We start from the raw sequence: 22002 nt of genomic DNA, 5'->3' as shown, positions 1-22002 counted from the left end.
TGTGGGGGCATCATATGTTGGAAAACTTTCAAATAATTATTAACATTAATAATGCAAAGAAGCAACAAACAAAACCGCTCCATTTCCTTCTCAAAATAGATGTAATGTTTGCCTTTCAATTTAGCCAAAAGAATTATTACTTCACACAACGCTCATCCATTGGAAGCAAGATTTTTAAGTCCTTCCTGGCATGTTGCATCCAGTACTGTATTATGGTGAAGGAATGTTCCTCCTCCTCAATGTCCCAGTCGTCTGACTGGAAAGATTGCTGTTACTCTACCAAGTCTTCAACATCTTTCAAAGTCCCTGTTTGCATGCTGTAACTATGCACAGCATGCTAACATTGCACGGCACATGCTGCCTGCCACAGACTGATACACACACTGAAACCTCACCTTCAGGAGGCCTATTGTCTGCTCTGAGTAGCTGTTTTGAAGAATGAGCTGTAATGTATCAGTCAGGAGGTTGTCTAACAGAGTCATCAACTATGGTTGCAAAAGGTAGCCCTTGTCTGCCAGTTAGGCATCCTTGTAAGATATCTGGCTCTTGAAGCAGAAACCTGAGCGTTATCAAAGATATGGGCAGCTTTCAGAGTTCTTGGAGGAGACCTTTAAGATGTGCCAGTGATGATCATAGTGGAGCATGAATCCTTTTATAAAGTCTGTCACATTAAATATGGTACTTTCTACATTTTGCACTGACTGTAATGCCCTGCACCTGGGGAAGTCGGCTACAACTTAGACATTCAAACACTGCTGTGTGGTTGTAGCACCAACCTAGTCATGGGGAAAATGAGATGAAACATGATGTGGTACAAATTTTATCAACAATAGCTGCCATACATTCATGTGTTGAGAATTGTGAGATTGCTCACAGGTCCCCAGTGGATCCTTGGAAGTAGGCAGTTGTATAAAAATTTAGTTCAGCTGCCACCTGGATAGCCACCCACCCCTTCTTAAAGCCTGCTGTAGGGCATGATATGGTTCTGTGATGGTGAGGAAGGACATCCTCCGTCGAGAGCGGTAATGCACCTTGCTTATCTGGAAGAAATGGCTTTAAGGACCATGGACTCTGGGCCTCTTGTGCCACCGCCACACCCTGAAAGGACCTTTAGCTGCAACCTCTTCATGTTGTGGCTATTCATAGAACATAGAACATTACAGAGCAGTACAGGCCCTTCGGCCCTCGATGTTGCCTTCGGCCCTCGACCTGTCATACCAATCTGAGGCCCATCTAACCTACACTATTCCACGTACGTCCATATGCTTGTCCAGTGACGACTTAAATGTACTTAAAGTTGGTGAATCGACTACCGTTGCAGGAAAAGCATTCCATACTCTTAGTACTGTCTGAGTAAAGAAACTACCTCTGACATCTGTCCTATATCTATCACTCCTCAATTTAAAGCTATGCCCCCTCGTGCTCGCCGTCACCATTCTTGGAAAAGGTTCTCCCTGTCCACCCATTCTAACCCTCTGATTATCTTATATGTCTCTATTAAGTCACCTCTCAACTTTCTTCTCTCTAACGAAAATAGCCTCAAGTCCCTCAGCCTTTCCTCGTAAGACCTTCCCTCCATACCAGGCAACATCCTAGTAAATCTCCTTTGCACCTTTTCCAAAGCTTCCACATCCTCCTTATAATGCAGTGACCAGAACTGTACACATTACTCCAGGTGCGGCCGCACTAGAGTTTTGTACAGCTGTAGCATAACCTCATGATTCTAGAACTCGATTCCTCTATTAATAAAAGCTAAAACACTGTATGCCTTCTTAACAACCCTGTCAACCTGGGTGGCAACTTTCACGGATCTATGTAAGTGGACACCGAGATCTCTCTGCTCATCTACACTACCAAGAATCTTACCATTAGCCCAGTACTTTGCATTCTGGCTACTCCGACCGAAGTGAATCACCTCACACTTGTCCGCATTAACCTCCATTTGCCACCTCTCAGCCCAGCTGTGCAGCTTATCTATGTCTCTCTGCAACCTACAACATCCTTCATCACTATCCACAACTCCACCGATCTTAGTGTCGTCTGCAAATTTACTAACCCACCCTTCTATGCCCTCATCCAGGTCGTTTATAAAAATGACGAACAGCAGTGGACCCAACACCGACCCTTGCGATGCACCACTGGTGTCTGGACTCCAGCATGAACGTTTACAATAAACCACCACCCTCTGTCTTCTTTCAGCAAGCCAATTACTGATCCAAGCTGCTATATTTCCCACAATCCCATTCCTCCGCATTTTGTGCAATAGCCTACTGTGGGGAACTTTATCGAAGGCCTTGCTGAAATCCATATACACCACATCAACCGGTTTACTCTCATCTACCTGTTTGGTCACCTTCTCAAAGAACTCAATAAGGTTTGTGATGCACGGCCTCCCCTTCACAAAACTCTGCTGACTATCCCTAATTAAATTATTCTTTTCTAGATGATTATAAATCCTATCTCTTATAACCTTTTCCAACACTTTACCAACAACTGAAGTAAGGCTCACTGGTCTATAATTACCAGGGTTGTCTCTATTCCCCTTCTTGAACAGGGGAACTACATTTGCTATCCTCCAGACTTCTGGCACTATTCCTGTAGACAATGACGATTTAAAGATCAATGCCAAAGGCTCGACACTCTCGTCCCTAGCTTCCCAGAGGATCCTAGGATAAATCCCATCCGGCCCAGGGGACTTATCTATTTTCTCACTCTGCAGGATTTCTAATACCTCCTCCTTGTGAACCTCAATCCCACCTAATCTAGTAACCTGTATCTCAGTAATCTCCTCGACAACATTGTCGTTTTCTAGAGTGAATACTGTCGAAAAATATTCATTTAGTGCTTCCCCTATCTCCTCTGACTTCACACACAACTTGCCACTACTATCCTTGATTGGCCCTAATCTTACTCTCATCATTCTTTTATTCCTTAAATACCTATAGACAGCCTTAGGGGTTACCCTGATCCTATCCACCAACAACTTCTCATGTCTCCTGGCTCTTCTGAGCTCTCTCTTTAGGTCTTTCCTGGCTACCTTGGAGCCCTCAAGTGCCCTAACTGAGCCTTCACATCCCATCCTAACATAAGCCTTCTTCCTCTTGACCAGAGATTCCACTTCCTTTGTAAACCACGGCTCCCGCGCACTACAGCTTCCTCCCTGCCTGACAGGTACATACTTATCTAGGACACACAGGAGCTTTTCCTTGAATAAGCTCCACATTTCTAATGTGCCCATCCCCTGCAGTTTCCTTCCCCATCCTATGCTTCCTAAATCTTGCCTAATTGCATTGTAATTGCCTTTCCCCCAGCTGTAACTCTTGCCCAGTGGTATACACCTATCCCTTTCTATCTGTAAAGTAAACATAACAGAATTATGATCGCTCTCACCAAAATGCTTGCCTACTTCCAAGTCTAACACCTGGCCGGGCTCAATACCCAGTACCAGGCTTTGCCCCTTTTAGGCCTGTCTACATACTGTGTCAGGAAGTCCTCCTGCACACACTGGACAAAAACTGACCCATCTATAGTACTTGTACTATAGTGTTCCCAGTCAATATTTGGAAAGTTGAAGTCCCCCATGACAACTACCCTGTCTCTCTCACTCCTATTGAAAATCATATTTGCTATCCTTTCCTCTACAGCTCTGGAACTATTTGGAGGCCTATAGAAAACAAGGTGACCTCTCCTTTCCTGTTTCTAACCTCAGCCCATACTACCTCAGTTGACAAGTCCCCAAACATCCTTTCTGCATTTGTAATACTGTCCTTGACCAACAATGCTACACCTCCCCCTCTTTTACTATCTTCTCTGTTTTTACTGAAACATCTGAATCCTGGAACCTGCAACAATCATTCCTGTCCTATTCAGCAGCTGCTAGAGGTTGTTGCTGGCCCTAGGCTTGCTGAAGCATTTGTTTCTCCTCCGTTTCTTTGTGCCTTTCTTGTACCCTGACCACAATGACAATAGAGCATTGAATATCAAATACAATCCATTATCCGAAATCCGAAGGTTTTCGTTAAGTCATTTTATCCATAACAATTTATTTGGCGTGCAAACAGTTAACCTAACTCTACACCCATTCGACCCAATTCACTCAGATTTCACGTGGTGGGGTGGCCCAGCACTGGCAGGTGTCAGTTCTGTCTCGGGGCTTGTAGTACTCACTGGTGCATCTGCTGTTCAGTAAGATTTATTTAATTTCACCGTCAAATTGTCACCTTATTCCGAAATCCGAAAAATTCCGGATTCCGAAAGCCAGCTGGTCCCATGGATTTTGGATAAAGGATTGTGTACTTGTACTATAAATAGAATGCAAGAAGAAATCAGCTGTCGGCCCTTGTGCAGCCTGAGGGATTTTGGATAGTTTTTGTGAATTGTGGCCGACAGGTGATATTCTAAGTTTGCCTGTGATTGTTTCTGCTTCACAGAGACGATTATGTTCGTTGGTCAATTGTATTGATCAGTGACATGGTCAAGATTGCTTATTGCCAGGATTTGTATTTGATGCAGTTGACCACTGCTTGCGTTTCATGCAGGATTCTATGATTATAGATATCTTAAATCTGTACTGTTTTGATACCTGGTTAATGCAATTGCCCCTTGAAGGACTTCACGTCACTCACGAATAGAATCTGCTTCTTCACATGGGCCAAAAAAACCTCTCTTCCTCGACTATAGGTGCAGTGGCAGCCATTTTTCTATTCCATTGTGAATTTGCAGTTCAGACAATCGAAGGCAACACAGCATTTGGCAAAGTAAATAGCAGGCTCTGTCTCTTAATGTAGATAAGCCCTCCCATCCCAAAATGCTGCCATCAATATCCATAATTGACTTCTCCAACTTGCCTACTGCTGCAGTGGCCCCTGTAAACCCCTATGACTTTCAGTGAACAGACCCCCAGGACTGATCGAACCCTTCCCCACCCCTTGGGAAAAATGGGACCACAGTTCCGAGTGACGAGACCCCTGACTGATTTCTGCAACTTCATGACTGCTAATCCCTGGACTGGCTGTATTGGACCTACATGATGGACTGTGGCCCACTGGCCATGAATGCCCAAGCAATCTACTGACTGTGTCCAAACCCTTGAACTGAGATTGGATGATATTCTTGACTGACAACTGTTCCCCTTGACTTAGTTGAGGAAAGCTCCCCTTTGCCTTTGAGATCTGCTAAATTGGTTGAGGACACTGTATTTGCTGCTGGTACATGTTTCAGTTGTGACACGGATGTAGCACAGTGCCATGTAGCCACAAGGCCATACCCTTAACTGATCACTGCTGGCAACCATGACCAGTTGCCTGGCTTTGTCTGTACTGCAAGGCAAGGCAAGGTAATGAGGAGATGCTGTGATCTTTCAAGTTGATGCAAAGTGAATGAGCACTAAGAGAAACAAGCTAAGTGCCCAAAGAAGGATGTTGTTTAATGCATGAATGGGTTTCTATCTCTCTGTGCAAAGTGAGCAACATTTCAATGAAAGTTGGTGAGTTCGAAAATGTGTTATTGAGGTGATGATTTGGTATTCTAAGTGAGTCACAGTTATGCCATGGTGATAAGTGAGCTTGTGCATGCCCAATACAACCCTCTTTAAGTAAAGAATGCTAGCAGTCACTGGCCAAGGATCATTCCTTGACTTGTTGGGGACCGCTGTCCAAGCCACAGGCCTGGAGAAGCAAGTTGTGAGCTGGAACCACCTGCTCTTACTCTCCAGTTGGGAAATGACACTGTCAAGTTTCTCTTCACTGCCTGGGAAAATAGCAAGCTGCATATAAATGGGGTGGGATTGGTAATAATGGGACGTTAATCCATGCAATAGGCCTCTTGCTATGTACGAGCAAGATTCTTATTTCTCTGTTAAAGCCTCTGGTGTAAAATTGGACTTTTTTTTCAACATTGAGGATCTCATTTTCCTGTTCTGACCATATTTTATCAATGACTCTCAACATTGCCCAAGGAGTTCGGGGGCTAGGAAGACTTCATCCTCTGTTTCTCTGTCCTCCGATCCTGCCAATTATGAAAGTTTCCAGCATATGCTGCTTTTATTTAAGATTTCCAATATCTGTAGTTTGTTTTTTCTATTGACCTAGGTCCTCCTTTGTTATAAACCAGCCTAGATAGAATATAAGTTTGTTGTTGTGTTATTCCACAAAAGGACTATAGAGAATCATTGAATTTGCACTTGCCAATTGGTCTGCTCATGTCTTCACCCAAGACGTAACTGTCAATTATCAATCACTATCGCGAGACAGGCATCTACCCTGAAGATTTGGAATCCAATGAAGTGGACAGTTTCAATGTTCTGTTCTTCAGAATTTGTACAGTTGTTAGGTGAACCTAGCTCTCCGTAAAAGAGCTGGAATTGTTCTTGAGAGTAGCTACTGGAGTGCAGTCTCAGAAATCCAGGGGATTGTAGTCTTTCATTGGGTTGGACTTTGATGAAGGGTCTTTGCAAAGAGTATCAATGTTTGATCTCTGGAAGGGAGGAATTCTCATTCATCAGGAAGGAGACGAGGTTTCAAAGAGTATTAGTCATCCACAATGTCGTCCTTCTCAAGGTGAGTTCCTGAGAAGTCATTGGAATCTTTCTTGACCATAATTAGTGCTTTTTTATGCTGTGTGGGACATTAAGCCACGGCACACTGTCCGAAGAGTTACCCTCCCAGACTCATTTCCCTACATTTTCTCCTGACTAATGCATCTAATACTATGGGCAATGCATCAAACCTTCACATCTTTTGGAATGTAGGAGGAAACCAGAGCACCTGGAGGAAACCCATGCAGACATGGGGAGAATGTGCGAATTCCACACAGACAGTCGCCCGAGGGTGGAATTGAACCCGGGTCCCTGGCTCTGTAAGGCAGCAGTGCTAACCACTGAGCCATGGTGCCGCCCACATTCTCACACTAATTCTGCATATTAGTAGTATGGGTTGTATATGTGCATGTACAGAGTAGATTGTTTGTGATTCTAATTTTGTATAGTAAAGATTTTATGAAAAATATCATTAAGGCTTTTGCTATTATTCTGTTGATAAAGTACCTCGGATCTCAAACTTTGTCTACTTTAAAGAAAATGTTACTGGTCCCTCGTCAGACTGTAACATAAATTTGGCAGTGTCATCACAGGTCGTAACACCCTCTGTTTCTTTTTGTAGAGAACATGTACCAGGTTGAGGTATTGAGACTGAGTGTATCTCTCAGAGGCAAGAAATTAGGGAGAAAGAAGGGCAAAACAATTATGTATACAGTGTGTTATCACATTTTCAGGAAACCTTAAAGGTTTCTTAACTTTATAATTACTAAACACTTTTTTTTATTTTAAGAAAGGCAGTCATTGTTTTAAGGAAAGGAAATGCAGTAGCCATTGTGCACAAAGCAGATCATATAATCTCTGGCTAGTCGTACTAGTTGAGGTACGAATGTTGGTTGTGTCATCATTTTGGTTTACCTAGGTAAGCAGGAATTTAACATTTCATCCGGAAGATGGCAATGCAACACTTCCATCAACATGTCACTTAATTTCAAACCCAGAATATTTGTTCACATTCATAACAGGGTTGAACTCATTGCTTTTTGACTTGGGCAAGATTTTTTTTTGCCAACTGAGCTAAGCTGATACTGCTTCCCTTTATTTCATTCCAGTAGATATGCACCCAGAAAATTAAGTGTTTTGATACATGCTTTAAATCTTCAGTAGGCTGTTGTTGCTTATTACATACCCTTTTGGTTTCCTGCTGCTTCAGGCAATGTATTTTGTCACAGAAAATTGCTCCATTCTAATCGTGCTGAATTTAAAGATATTTTATCCAAGGGTTATCTGTCAGATTGAATATGACTATTCAGCAGACTGATCAATTTATTTCTTGTAAATCTGGTGCTTCTAGGCAATGTATTTGATCTATAATCGGCCTGCTTAAATGTTGCTGATGAGAAAGTCAGTATTTTTTTCTCAACATTATAACTGTCAAGTTGTATTATGCCATTACATATTCACCAGAATTGATAAAGTCAGCAGGACATCTCATTCAAAAGCCTTTAATCGCTACCTCTTTTCAATTCAAATCCATTGTGGAGGTCGGCCAGTGTTCACAAATCACTTTAAATGGGAAATGCTGTTCCTTGTGCAGGCCTGCTAAATGAGAGGTAGTATGTAGAGTTACTTAAAACAGTAATAAATGCCAAAAAGTTATTTTAATTGGATTGAAAAATAGGCACCAAATGCATTTTTCAGCAGAAATAGAAGTTTCTAAACCATTTAGTAACTATATAGCAGATGGGATGATGTGTTTTAAAGCCCCATGCTTTGCTCTGTGTGGCACAAATTGTTAACATTTCTCATTTTCAAAATGATGCTGAATTGCTTTTAATGCCTAATATAGAAGCTGTTACATAGATGTTATATGGGAGCATTAGATGTTGGGTAAGATTACACCACATGTAGTTGCTGTCCCATCTCATTGGATATTCATTGACCTTTTGAAATTGACAAATAACCTATTTTTATACCATTTTAAAATGTTGCAATCAATTTGGAGAGTTTAGTGATCTTTTCCTTATTTTTGGCAGCCCAAATGGAGGGGTACAGTGGTTTAGCTTATAAAATATTGATCATCAGATCTCAGTGAAAGATCTCTAAGCAGAGCATTTTAATATGCAACAAATGAATAGAACAAGATGGAATTTGTCCAGTGAACTGTCTTGATGGTAACCTCTGCATCATTTGTTGACGCCACTCCTCTGTGGCTCATTTGTTGCTGACCCCATGCTTTTGTTGCTTCTGGCCCTGTCTATTTCACTGCCAGTTCTTCCGCATTCAGTGATACGTAAAATATGAAGTCAACCAAAATTCTGCTTGAGTCTCAGCTTGAAGCAAATCCCATTTCTCTATCATACTAGAGTTTAGCCTAAAGATTGTAGATGAACATAAATTGTTGTTAACTTGCATTCCAGAGTTTGCTTACTGTAAATAGTGTTTGTGACAGGTACTCTGAAGGCAATAGGTTTATTGTCTGGCCTGCATACAATTTTTCCACAGTTGGTCAAACACATTGCTGTGAGGTGATGACATACTTTCCAATCCTGGACTTTTTTTTTGTGAGCTCCACCTTCACATTCAGAAAGCTAAACTTAGATTGTTTCCCTAATGACTTCAATAATTGTGTGCATGGGTTGCCTGGTAAGGAAAGGAATAAGAGATTGTATTGTAAATCAATTTTAACATAAGATCAAAACCTTCCATCTCTGTAGTGCCTTGTCATGTCCTCAGCTATTCCAAAGCACCTCACAGCCTTTGAATTGCTGTAAGTGTAATCATTATTACAGTAGCAAATGTGGTTGTAACCTTCAATGCACTTGCAAGCAAAAAATGAGAAGGATGAGATATAACTGCATTGGAAGTGATGATTGAGGAGGAATATTGGACTGTTTCACTGAATATAGAATCTTTTATATACATTTGAATAGTTGGGACACTGTTTGCCAACTCATTCAAAAGACAATATCTCTATAAATGCAGCATCCCTTCAGTATTGCATTGATAATAGTAGTCTGGATTATATATCCAATTTCTGGAATGGGTTTAAACCAGACTCTGAGATTTGAGTAGTTTGAAGGAAAGCATACTGAACCTTGAGTATTTCAGCAGTCATTCTTTTAGTCATTTTAACCCAGTGTCAGAACTATCTTACTTCTGGCCTTGGTTTTCTTTCTTAAAATGTTCAGTTTGCTCTTGAATTCTATAGTAGAATTGAGCCATTGATAATATTGTTCTCAAAAATATCTTCTAAACTTACACATTCTCCCAGTACTGTTGCTAGATTTTATACCTGAAAGGGCTAGTTTGTCATTAGTTGGTGCATTCCCACCAACTGGCAGTATGATTTTATTTTCAAGATAATGTATGGTATGGTAACCAACACAAAACGGACTTGCTACTGCATCTGCTTCTGTAACCCGCTGGACGGTAAATAGAACTGGAATTAATTTGATTTGGAAGTCAATTCCCAAAACAAATTGGAAAAAATATAGAAAGTTTGAATAATTTGAGATTGCTTTGTTGTTAGCTCAGCCGGGGAACAGAGGAAAGGAAAACCAGTTGTGTTCGTCTGTCTTCAATCCATCCAATCTGTGTATCAATGATCTTTAACAATGCAATATTAACTACAGTACATGTGTGTATATATAAGTAATAATGTGTTCTCTGTTAACCTTTGCAAATATGTGGTTTTTATTCTTAAACAGGTTCTGGGTCTTTGGCTGCAATGGCCGTATTTGAAGATTGCTACAAGAAAGACATGGAGGTAAGAATGTGACCAGTATAAATAATAACAGATAAGCAGCTCATCCTTTTTTTTTTCATTAATAATACAAAGAGAAAGAAGAATCCAAATCATAATTTTCATTCTTTAATTTTGCTTCCCAAAGAAGTGAATGTATTTATGTGTTTAAAAACCAGACTTTAAGCATGATTTAATGAAAGAGACCACAAAATATTGCAGATGTTGGAAGTCAGGAACAACCAGTGATAATGCTGGAGAAACTCAGCAGGTCAGGTAGCATATGTGGAGGGAAAAACAGTTTAGTTTTGAGTTTGGTATGACTCTTCTTTAGAATTGAAACATCAACTCTATTTCCCGATCTCTCAGATGCTACAAGACCTGCTGAGTTTCTTTAGCAGTTTCTATGTTTATTTATGCCAGAGGCCAATTAGCTTAGCTTTATTGCCATTAGGTATGAGGGTTGATGCCATATTAGATTCTCTTTTTACTTTCTTATCTACCCCTCATCTGAATAAATTATTAATCTTAATGCAAAAATTGTTTCAAGTCTAATGTGCATTGCAGTTATTTTAGATTTGATGCTGGTCAAAAGAAAAGGTGCAAATTAAAGACTCAAGTAAAGTTTGTATTATAGAGAAATTCTAGATTTCAATAAATTATGAAACTTTGAAAATATATATTTTGATAAATTTTCAATTAAAACTATTGGCAAGGAGTAGTCAAGTTAGACTAATTTAGAAATTATACAAGGAATGATAAAACAAATAAAATTCTGAAAGTATCGAGGATTTTTTCCAAGTTCTTAAGAGTACGTATTATTTATGAAAGGATAGTATTTATTCAAGAAAATAAGTTAGAGATGGAATGTATCTTCAAATCATTGACAAATATGGGCCACATAAAGGAAATACTATTTAACTTTAAGTTGGATTTCAAGTCAGAGATTACAAGTGTACGATTAGCTCATCTCATTTGAGAATGGAGAAAATGTTATTTTCATCTACAAAGTAGTAAACTTATAAAATAGTCTGCTTCTGTGTTGATTCCTTGTAGAGTTTGATGAACAGTTTTGTCCACATTATTTTTATTTTAAATTGAGCAGAAGAAAGAAAGGAAATAGGTAGCCCCTAAACTTGTGTCTACACACAGCTAAGACCTAAAAGCAAAGAACATTTTAGCACAGGAACAGGCCTTTCGACCCTCCAAGCCTGCGCCGATCCAGATCCTCTATCTAAACCTGCTGCCTATTTTCTAAGGATCTATATCCGTTTGTTCCCTGCCCATTCATGTGTCTGTCTAGGTACATCTTAAACGATGCTAACATTCTCTCCTTCTTTCCCCCCCCCTCCACCTCCACTGGCAATGTATTCCAGGCACCCATCGCACTCTGTGTTAAGAACTTTCCACGTATACCTCCCCTAAACGTTTCCCCTCTCACTTTGAACTTGTGACCCCTAGTAATTGAGTCCTCCAATCTGGGGAAAATCCCCCCTGTCTACACCTTCCAGGGTTTTGTAGGCCTCAATCAGGTTCCCCCCTCAACCTCCTCCTTTCCAATGAAAATGATCCTAATCTACTCAACCTCTCCTCATACCAGCATACCCTACTGACTGCATTGCCACCTTAAGGGAACAATGCACCTGAACACCCAGATCTCTCTGTACATCAATTTTCCCCAGGATCTTTCCATTTACTGTATAGTTTGCTCTTGAATTGGATCTTCCAAAATGCATCACCTTGTATTTGTCCGGATTGAACTTCATCTGCCATTTCTCTGCCCAACTCTGTAATCTATTTTTATTCTGCTGTTTCTCTTGACAGTTCCCTTCATTATCTGCTACTCCACCAATCTTAGTGTCATCTGCAAACTTGCTAATGAGGCAACCTCCACCTTCCTCCACATCATTCATGTATATGTGATGGAACCAAGTAGTTGCACTTCTTTTGAAGAACCTAAATGGATAACAATAATTGAGGAAATTAGTCCAGCCAGAAGACAACAAAGTTTACTATACTATCATACCAAACAAAAAAAGGATTTATGGAAAAGGACAGTAAGATGCATAACATTGAGGATTAATCACATTTGAAAATTAGTTGATTCATTATTGAACATGAATGTCAGAAGGAGCATTAATATTTTCAGTAAACAAGCCAATTGTAGACACTATCCAGAAGGAGGATAAGTGTAGTTTGACCTTACATAAACTCTTGATAAAAATGGCCTACTGTTTCTGACCTGATCTCAATACATGTGCCTTTAAGTTTATTTGTAAAAATATCTTTGCATCTTCTACTTATCCAAATAATTTAAATTTTGTAGACCTGAGTTGAGGAAAATAATCCTCCACATCCTGCTGTGTCAGCAAAAATGTTTCACCATTTCTGTCCATGAACAGGCTAGACTACCAAAGTAGATCACATCCTGAACTGATTGATATTTCTAGCATGGAAAAACATAGTCACATTAAAAGTCTTTGCAGGTTTCTGGCAGCATGACTGTGATCATTGACCTGAGTGTCAGATGTTTAAAGGCGTTATTTTTATCGATGCATTTTCATTTTTGGACAATAGACTAGTGTGCAAATCGAATGAGGCAGAGCTACTATAATAAAACGATGTTAGCATTCAGGAGAACAAAGGAAAGCAGTTGACACGTTTTGAGTCAGCACATTTTATTCCTTATGCGGAATTGTCTGCTGTATCTCTTCAAAAGAAGAAAATTTGGAGTGCAAAGTTCATAACGTTGTACCAGCCTTACATTCATTAGAACAGCTTTTCTTTTTACCCAGCAAGTTGGAGACATTTTTAAAATTAAAGAACATTTAAAATTCCATATTGTACTACAGTAGAGCAAAGAAGGGACCATCATGGGGGATGTTTTCAAACAAAATAAATGTCAGTTTAGGTTAGATGGAAGGTTGTCTTTTAAAATAAGAATACTGAACTCCCAACCTGTCCCTTCTAGTTGTAAGAGACCGTGATTGGGTAGCTTGGGGCAGGGTGAGGTGTTGCAACCAATCCATACTCTGAAGGGATGGTGTATGCTCCATTTTTCTATAATTTCAAATTTAATCCCACTCGGCCAATTTCCAGGATTTATGGAAATTCACCAATTAAAAGAATGTAATGATACTGGATCCATGAGCTAACTGTCTTTTCGCTTACTCGTGGTTCCCATCAGACCCTCCGGAACTCTACTCCTCCTCCAAGCCTTTAATATAGGCCTTTTTGTCCCCCACACACACGCAGGCCCACATACGCAAATGTGGTTGCGGACATATGGGAAGGAATGTGCTCGATGCCTTTTGTTTGTGCTCTTACTGCAAAGATGAGCAAGCGGATAGAGAGAGAGTCTCTGCCCAGAACTTTGTCAACAATCACATGACACCGGCTTATAGTCCAACAGGTTTATTTGAAACCACAAGCTTTCAGACCACCCGCTCCTTCCTCCAGCAACTAGTGAGAGAGAATACATCGGACACAGAATTTATGGTAAAAGATCAAAGGATCATACAAATTATGTATTGAACAAACCTAGATGGCTATCAGATCTTTAAGCAGTTAGAATGGAGGTGCGGGTTTCAATTGATTAATATGTAAATCCCTGCCCCAAGATAACTTCAACTTATATCGGAATAAAAATGACACCTTGGGTCAGATGATGCATTTCAGGTGTGAGGCCATGTTTCAAGTCTATTTGTGTCTCATCCTGGAGCCAGACTGGTTTTATTTCTAAAATAAGAACTTATAAAATGTTATTTTGTATTTATATTTATAAATTCCTACTTTGGAAATAAAAACAGTAAACTTGTTCATCTCATTACACTGAGACAAGGTCGGCCATCAATTTGACTGAGACAACGGAATCATCCTTGGACAAGCTAACCAGAGGTATTCTCAGGAATTCCTAGAGCCCTAGTTTTCAACCCAGAATGCCATCAACAAACCTGTAGAAATAGACCGTATATACAAAAACTGGAAATGACTGCATCCATCTCAACAGACCAGATCTCTCAAATCTCAAGCAGAGTAGAACACTAGTGCTTCACAGAAGTCGCACTGATGGTGTTACCTAGCATAGTGACGAAATGTCTGCATGACAACCCATCAGCTTGGCAAGCAAACCAACAACCACATCCACAACCCAAGCTACAAATCTTCGCAAAAACCTTAATGTAGGTGTCCAATGCAACAAAGTGACTTGCTAGAGTGGCAGTTGAGAATTAACTGTGTTGCTGAGGGTATGGAATCACATGTAAGCCAAAACAAGTGAGGACTTCAAATTTTCTTCCCTGAATGACATTTGTGAACAAGAACTGCAAATACAGCACCATACAGTAGATGGGTGTATGTTGGAGACTGAGGCCTGCTGAGTTAGTGAGTATTTTTACACTCTGCGGACCAATAGCAAGCCAAAGCCAAGTATGGCATCTGTAATTGAGGAATATTGCCTCAGGCCAGATCAGATAAGGATGGCTGATTTCCTTCCATAAAAAACAAAGCTGTGGGGATTCCATGATTAGTGAACCAGACTGTTTTAAAAAACAATCACAATGATTGAGGCTAGTTTTATGCTTCAGATTTATGTTAATTAAATTTAAATTCCATGAGGGCTCTGTTGGGATTTGAACCCATGTTTCTAGAGCATTAGCCAAGGTGTCCTGTTTACTAGTCAGTGACATACCACGACAATATCACTTCGCAGTTGTTTAACATACCCATACTGAGAAGTTTTGTTATTAAGTAGTTTTAAAAAATAGTGCCCATTTATTTGTTTGAAGTACTACCTACCCTTATAATAAGGAACAGGGTGCAAAAATTTCTGTACTTGCGTAGTTACCGACTGGGTAAATAGGTGAAAGGGCTGTTTCCCCATTCGTATGAAATTTTGACTGGTGGTTTTATACACTACTCGCTCTCTTTTGTTTTTTCTATCTCTTTTTCTCCCCCCCTAGATCCCCCTCGTTAGAGCATTGAAATGCAAAGTCTTATGATTTTAATATTACTTCATCAGTTGAGTAACCTGTTCCTTTCAATAGTAGGTTTTTTTTTAGTGTGAACTACATTATTAACCTCTAGTGACGCACAAGGATTTGAGTGTTTCTCAATGGTGAAATGACTGTTCTCCCAGGTCCTATCTTTCTGCTTTCTAATTTGAATCGATTTGTCTCAGCTCTTGGTATATATCTATGAAACATTGAAATAAGTTTTTGTATGCATACATGTTCTTTAATTTACACTTTTTCCATTTCAATTATTTCCCCCTTAATGTGAACACTCGGTGAGCGCTAGCTTGCAGTTCGAACTTGGGGATACAGCTCAACTACATACTAATGAACACATCTCATCATTTGAAATGCTGGACTGATTTCCTTCCTTTTTCTGCTTCTGTCTGGAGCATTGTGGTCAATTATAATGTCCCTATTAGAACAGAGTGGTGATCTTTCTGATCCTTGTGTTCTGATCTCAGTTTTACCTGGACAGTGCACAAATTCTCTGAGACTTTGGGGAGTCCTTTATTTGTTTCTCCTAATCAGCCACAAATAATTTAATGGTTATTATAAGTTCTCTTTTATTTTGTTGAACAGAAAAAAAACCTGTTCCATGAGCAACCAGTCTTGGGTAGGAATTGATAAAATTATCACTTTACATGTCTTATTTGAGAGGTCAGTAATCTTAAATAAAAAAGAGCAAGAGAACTTGAAAAACAGCATATTGAGGTTTGAGTGGAGTATTTTTATGTTTTATGGTTGTGGAGGTTTAAATGGGAGGAGAACACAAGAAAAAAAAAGTATTGCCCTTTTCAGTATTTTATCTTATGTGCCATATACAAATTCTCCTTTGGTCCTGCAAAGGCACTTGACAGTTTGTACAGAGTACCTAAAGGGTTTGCATGGTACAGAATTTCACAGAGTTACAATTCAAGTGTAAATGTCCTGCAGTCCTTGATTTGGATTTGTTTACAAGCATTTGGAAAGCAATGAAACCAGTGTAATTATTTCAACAATTGAAATCCGTTGGAAATAAAAACAAATTCCTGCTGCAATAAATATAATTCTTTGTTAAATAATGTTAAATAAAATGTAGACAGAATTGAAGTGGGCCTCTTTGATATGAACAAATAGGCTAGTTCTTCTCTTAGGTTGTCATGTAGTAAAGTCCCATGAGAAGCTCACCATGGCAGTCGCTGAGCAATATTTATAAATCTATGACAGGCAATAATGGCAACTTGAAATATTCTTTTGCATGAATCTTGAGCAGTACTCAAAACTGGAGCCATATCAGATTTGTGATGGCAGCTGTTGAGCCCTACAGTCACATTTCTAGGCTTTGAAGATACTCCAGCTTAAAGAATAGAAGCTGGAGGCTTACTGTTTGTGTGGGTTGCTTGCACATGTGCTCACTGCCTTTTGAAGATGTGCCACTGCCAGTTCTGCCAGTGCCCGAGGCAAGATCATACCAGCAGGGGCTGTTTTCTTCTCAGCCTCTGAGTTGTAGTCTTCAGATGTAAGCAGCAAATGCTTTGTCAATGCCAGTAGCTTGATTGTCTGGTCCCTTGTTGCAATGCTGAGAGATAAGCTCTACCCAAGACCCTTCAGAGATGAGTGGTGAGATGGATGGTGATGTGCACAAGTGCCACTTCTACAGCCTGATTTATGGTATCATATTTTATACTGATGCAAGTACTGGCCTCCAGAGGGACACTTATGGATTGCTGAAGATCTGAGCAGTTTCAGCCCTGATGGGCCCATAGGCTTCAGAACTGTGATGCCAAGCACCAAACAACTACTATAGAACGATATTAATTTGTCATTTGGGCAGCTATGGATTTAGCTTAAACAATGAAAACACTTCAACTCCTACAGAACTTATAATGCAGTGCTTTTACAAGGTAAAATGTGCATATTGCTGTTGTATTTGGATAGAGTTACAGTATTTTCTACTGGTAGTAAAATTAATTGAATATGAGAACACACAAATAGAGGTAGGAATGAAATGCTTACTATATTATCCTCCATTAAACTGACTAGTGCCTCCATCTCCTACCTTTTTTATTTTTACTGTGTCTACAACTGAGCTTAACGGACAAAGAAAGTAAAACATATATTTCTGCACTTCATTTTAGATTTTCAATTGTGTACTCCAATATTTATATAATTTTTTAAAAATTACCTCTTAGTTTCTGACTTTTTAAAAATCCTTTCTCTTGTTTCATTTAATGTTCTCACTTTGACAGCTGTTGCCGTGAAATGGAATAACTTCAGCATTCTTTCCTGTCACCTTCTCTACTTCTCAGATTCCTGCCCTTAAAGTAAATGCTGAGCCATCTCAGTTTAAAATGCTTCGGAATCAGAGAGCTCTAACTTTGGGAGGCTAGAATGGTCTTATTTATCATGGATTGAACCTAAGTGATTAAAACAGAGGCAGCTATTTCTCACAAATAAAAGGCATGTTTCCTATGAGTCCGGCTCCATTAGGTATTGAGAGATCTGAATCGGATCTGTGTAAATGGCTGCTCAATTTGTGTTTTAAAAGGCTGTGTTTGACACCCCAACTGCCACACTATCATAATGCCTGGAATATTTCCACCAGGAGTTGTGATGGCTTGCACAACATAATCAGTATCAGTAAGTTTTAGCATTTAGATGCAAGAGACTGTCAAACATAGGCAATTTCATGTTACACTAAGTTACACTTAAGTTTGTTTAGTGTAGTAGTATAATGTCCTGAAATCAATTCCAAAACCATTGATTGAGGGGTTTTCACAAAGACTCTTTGCTCCTTCACACATTGCCCGACCCCTGAGTAGGCTGCAAGCAAGAGCAGTGAGGGAAGTAGAAAACAGTGAGGTGGCAAGGAAGAATAGCACCAGTAGGTGCGCAACAATCATATTAGTGACACCAAATTCCTGTTCCAGTCTGGTGTAACTGCACAGTGATAACATCGATGGCATGGCTTCGAGTTTCAGTTGATTGGAGGGAGATGCAGTGTTCTTAAAATTTTCTTGTGGGAGTGAAAGGGAGCAAACTGAAAGTCAAGCAGGCTGCCTGTTGTGGGCTGCAATCTAGTGACCTGGTTAGAAGCATGGGTTCAACTGCGAAATGAACCGATTCAGGCTTGGATGCAAACATTAAATAATTGACCACAGTTTAATAACTATATACATTTCAGGTACAGCAATGCATGAATTTATATGTTCATGTTTTCACAACTTTGATCATCTCATGATCCACTGCATTTGCTATTACGGTCTCCATGAGAATGTCAGTAACAGACTTCACAATGTCTTTAGTGTTATGCTTCTGAGTTTACTGGAAAATAGTTGAAATTTCTCATTCAAACTCTTGACAATCACTTGAATGGAACTATAGTGTTAACTCCTAGTCTCAAAAACTAAATACCTACAATGACTAAGCACTCAGCTGTCAGTAACTACATTGTGATAAGTTGTGCATAGGAAACCAACCAGGTGCTGAAATTTATTTAATACAAGACAAAGCTGCAAGGAGGCTTTTTAAATGTCTGCTCACATTGATGATTAAACCCCTGAATTTAATCAAGCGATTAGTTCTAGAGTTAGAAGTAGATCTGTTGCTCAGCTAGAAATTGAATTTACGTAATGCTGTTGAAAGTAGTCAGCATCTTATGAATCGACACAGTGCTCCCCCATCAGGATTGATCCTCAGATTTGGTAGAATTAGCTATTCTTCATTATCTTGTACAGAAAATTTCAACTTATAAGTTATTCTGATCTCCGAAAGAAGTATCAAAGCTTGGACAATATCTACATTCAGTTATTGTATGGATGACAGTAAAAGGGAATGTATGTTTTTGTTGTTCTCAATTTCTAACGTAATATTCTACAGGTAGGCTCAGTATAAATTGTACACTTGTCAGTTACAGCATCGTTTACAAACTGAATGTTGCAATTTTTTAGCATAAACAGCAGTGGAGGCAGTCCTAATACCTTTAGTTGAGTTATAAATGGTTTCTTTAAGATTATATTTGTGTGTACTCTTTTACTGTAGCACGTCCCAGTAGTTATAATTTACTTTATGTCCTAGAAATAACATTTGTGTTTTGGAAAACAAAATGCTTGGAGACAGCAGAAATTCCTCAAGACCACAGAAAAATAAAATGAGCACTGGCTGTCATGGGCCAATTATATTGAATTGTATTGCATTTGATACCTTATTTATAGTAGCAAATGGGATTTAGTTGAATACATCACATCGTTCGGCTCCTATTTACCACAATAATAGCGCAAATTTCAGAGCTCAGTGGCACCAGAGGTTGTTTCAATCTTTGTTATCCTATCACTAAACTGTGGCAGAAAATGCAACATTAGCAATAGTAGTGATACATAGTCACCATGAGCAAGACTGTCCCAAGGCCACATTTCTCGCTTTTATTAACTGTTATGGATGCGCAGTTGCAGTTCCGTTACAATGGAAAGTTGGCTGAAGTGGCCTTCATACATATTTTTTGAAATTCTTGAGGGAAGGCATTTGAAAAGCAATTTTGCTGTTAGCATGGCAGAAATTAACTCTGAAAACTTTTCTTTTATCTACTGAATTACATACTTTAATCAATCTCATTTAGATCACATCTGTCAGATGGAAAATAGGAGTGTAATGACAGGCTGCATATGAATTCAGTGTTTGTTACTGACAGTGATCCAAACAGCCTGTGTGTGCCTGCCACAGGGCTCAGGTGTGGAAGTCCACAGGCTACTACCACCAGCTGACATTTTGAGTTTTAATGACTCCATAGGAAGGTGACCGCTTGCTGTGAGGTTTGCTTACCAGATCAAGACAGCAGGCAATGGAGATAAAGCAAGGCTATTAGTGTCGTGAATACTCTGACAAAGCAGTTTTTAAAAAAAAAGTCTTGAGGCTCTTGGACTGTCGTGTCATTATTTCAGTAGATTTAGTCTCTGTCTTGACTGTTCGGACAATTACTCTATAACCTGGAGGAAATAAAATCGCCCATTTCATAAAAAGACTTATGAATATATTAATTTTCTTTTCCCATAGGAGTACTTTTTAAAAAAAATGTATTTTATTGAATTATGCAACATGGAGCAGGCTTACAGAATGCATTATATATATTTTAGTTTATTTTCAGTAGCTTTGTGCAAGTATGTTTTATGTGTAAAGAAGTTATCTAGACACTGAAACAATTCATTTGGCATAATCTAACTGCTTTATTTATATTTGAATTAGATATTAATGGTGACTGTGAATTAATCTATTAAATTTTTATCAGCAATGGTTGTAACCAAATCAGTGTTTTTTAAAGATATCCTGCTAATGAATTAATTTAAACTTGACTGACTAATCAAAACCTATCTTGAAAGAAACCAAAGGCTCTAGGGGCAGCAGATGTTAAATTTGCATTAAAAGTAAAGATAGTTAATATCAGAACAATTAGATCAGTGGGCAAAAGGCATTTTGAATTCATAATCATACTTATTAGACAATTATTTCCATTGTTAATTTTAGTGTTTGGCTTTTTTTCTCAAAACTTTCAGTTAAGGCTTTAGAAAGAAATACACGAAGTATTGTCTTTATATTTTAAAAGTCCACTGCATTGTTTATTGATTTTGCTTTTCTATAAGGTATTCTGATAAACTATAAAAGTCACTTGAAAAAATTGCAAAAATTAACCATCCCAAATTCTGTAACAGGTATGACAGAATACTCATAGATGCTACAAAACAATTTCAAAGTAGGAAGTATTAGAAACTGCTTGAACAGTTTATATTGCATATAAGTATTAAAATCATGTTTTGCAATGAGTTAAAATTCCAAGTAACTCATCAAAAATAAAATTTGGTGAAGGATTGCTGATCATAGACCATGATAATGAGCCCAGATTATTTTGCATGCTTTTCATTAAACACAATGGCAAGAGCTATACGTTAACAATGCACCACATTATCAAAGCCTAGCAGTAAAATTATATTGTGTAGTGATTTGGATCACTTGAACTGTATGTATTTACTTGCCTTTTAATTTGCACTATACAGTATTGTGAAAAATAACATCATTAAGTAGTTGCATAAGCAATTAAGGATGGCCTGCGTTTAACCTGACAGTTTTTAAATTATTTGAAATCAATGCCACTTCTGCAGATGTAGGAAACATTCAGCAAGTTGGACAGTGTTAGTAAAGGAAAGAAATGATGGCATTTTAGGCACTACCCATCATCAGAACTGGTTTTTGTAGTGCTGATGAAGCAATATGCCTGAAAAGGAAACGTTCTTTTTCCTTAAAGATGCTTCCTGACTTGGAGTTTTTTCCAGCATTTCCTGTTCATGTTTCAGATTACCAGCATCTGCAGTTTTTCTTGTTCTATTTTTCTTGGTGTTCAATCTAAGAATAGAGCAAATGCAATAGCAGCAGAGAGAAAATGAACAAAAATATATTAGCTAGAACAACTTTTAGTCCTTTTGGGCGCCACGGAATAAGACTTTGCAATTAAATTTTAATTACTATATCATTTGGCATTTTACCAAAGTCAAAGATGCCAATAACTATTAGTTAGATTTAATTTTGATATTGGGAAAATTGTTAAAATTCATGTGACTTTTTGGTAAAGAATGGAGCTAGAACTTAGTCTGAATAGATGTAGATCCACTGACCGAAAGTTCAGCTTGTTCCTACAAAGCTGAGAAATTCCTTCATCCAGAGAGTGTCAAATTCTCTGCCACAAA

General features: G+C 38.8%; 1 protein-coding gene across 1 annotated transcript in view; it reads left to right on the top strand.

Annotated features, from left to right (window-relative positions):
* psmb7 (proteasome 20S subunit beta 7) overlaps window positions 1–22002 on the top strand; it is a 62249-nt gene that overhangs the window by 28011 nt on the left and 12236 nt on the right. Inside the window, exon 6 of the mRNA XM_072565761.1 lies at window positions 10243–10301. Within this exon, the coding sequence (XP_072421862.1) occupies window positions 10243–10301 (59 nt within the window). The remainder of the gene's footprint in view (window positions 1–10242; window positions 10302–22002) is intronic.

The sequence above is a fragment of the Chiloscyllium punctatum genome, chromosome 49, assembly GCF_047496795.1.
Source record: "Chiloscyllium punctatum isolate Juve2018m chromosome 49, sChiPun1.3, whole genome shotgun sequence".
NCBI classification, from domain to species: Eukaryota; Metazoa; Chordata; class Chondrichthyes; order Orectolobiformes; family Hemiscylliidae; genus Chiloscyllium; species Chiloscyllium punctatum.
Note: the sequence above shows the minus strand (reverse complement) of the source record. Positions and strands in the feature narration are given on the sequence as shown.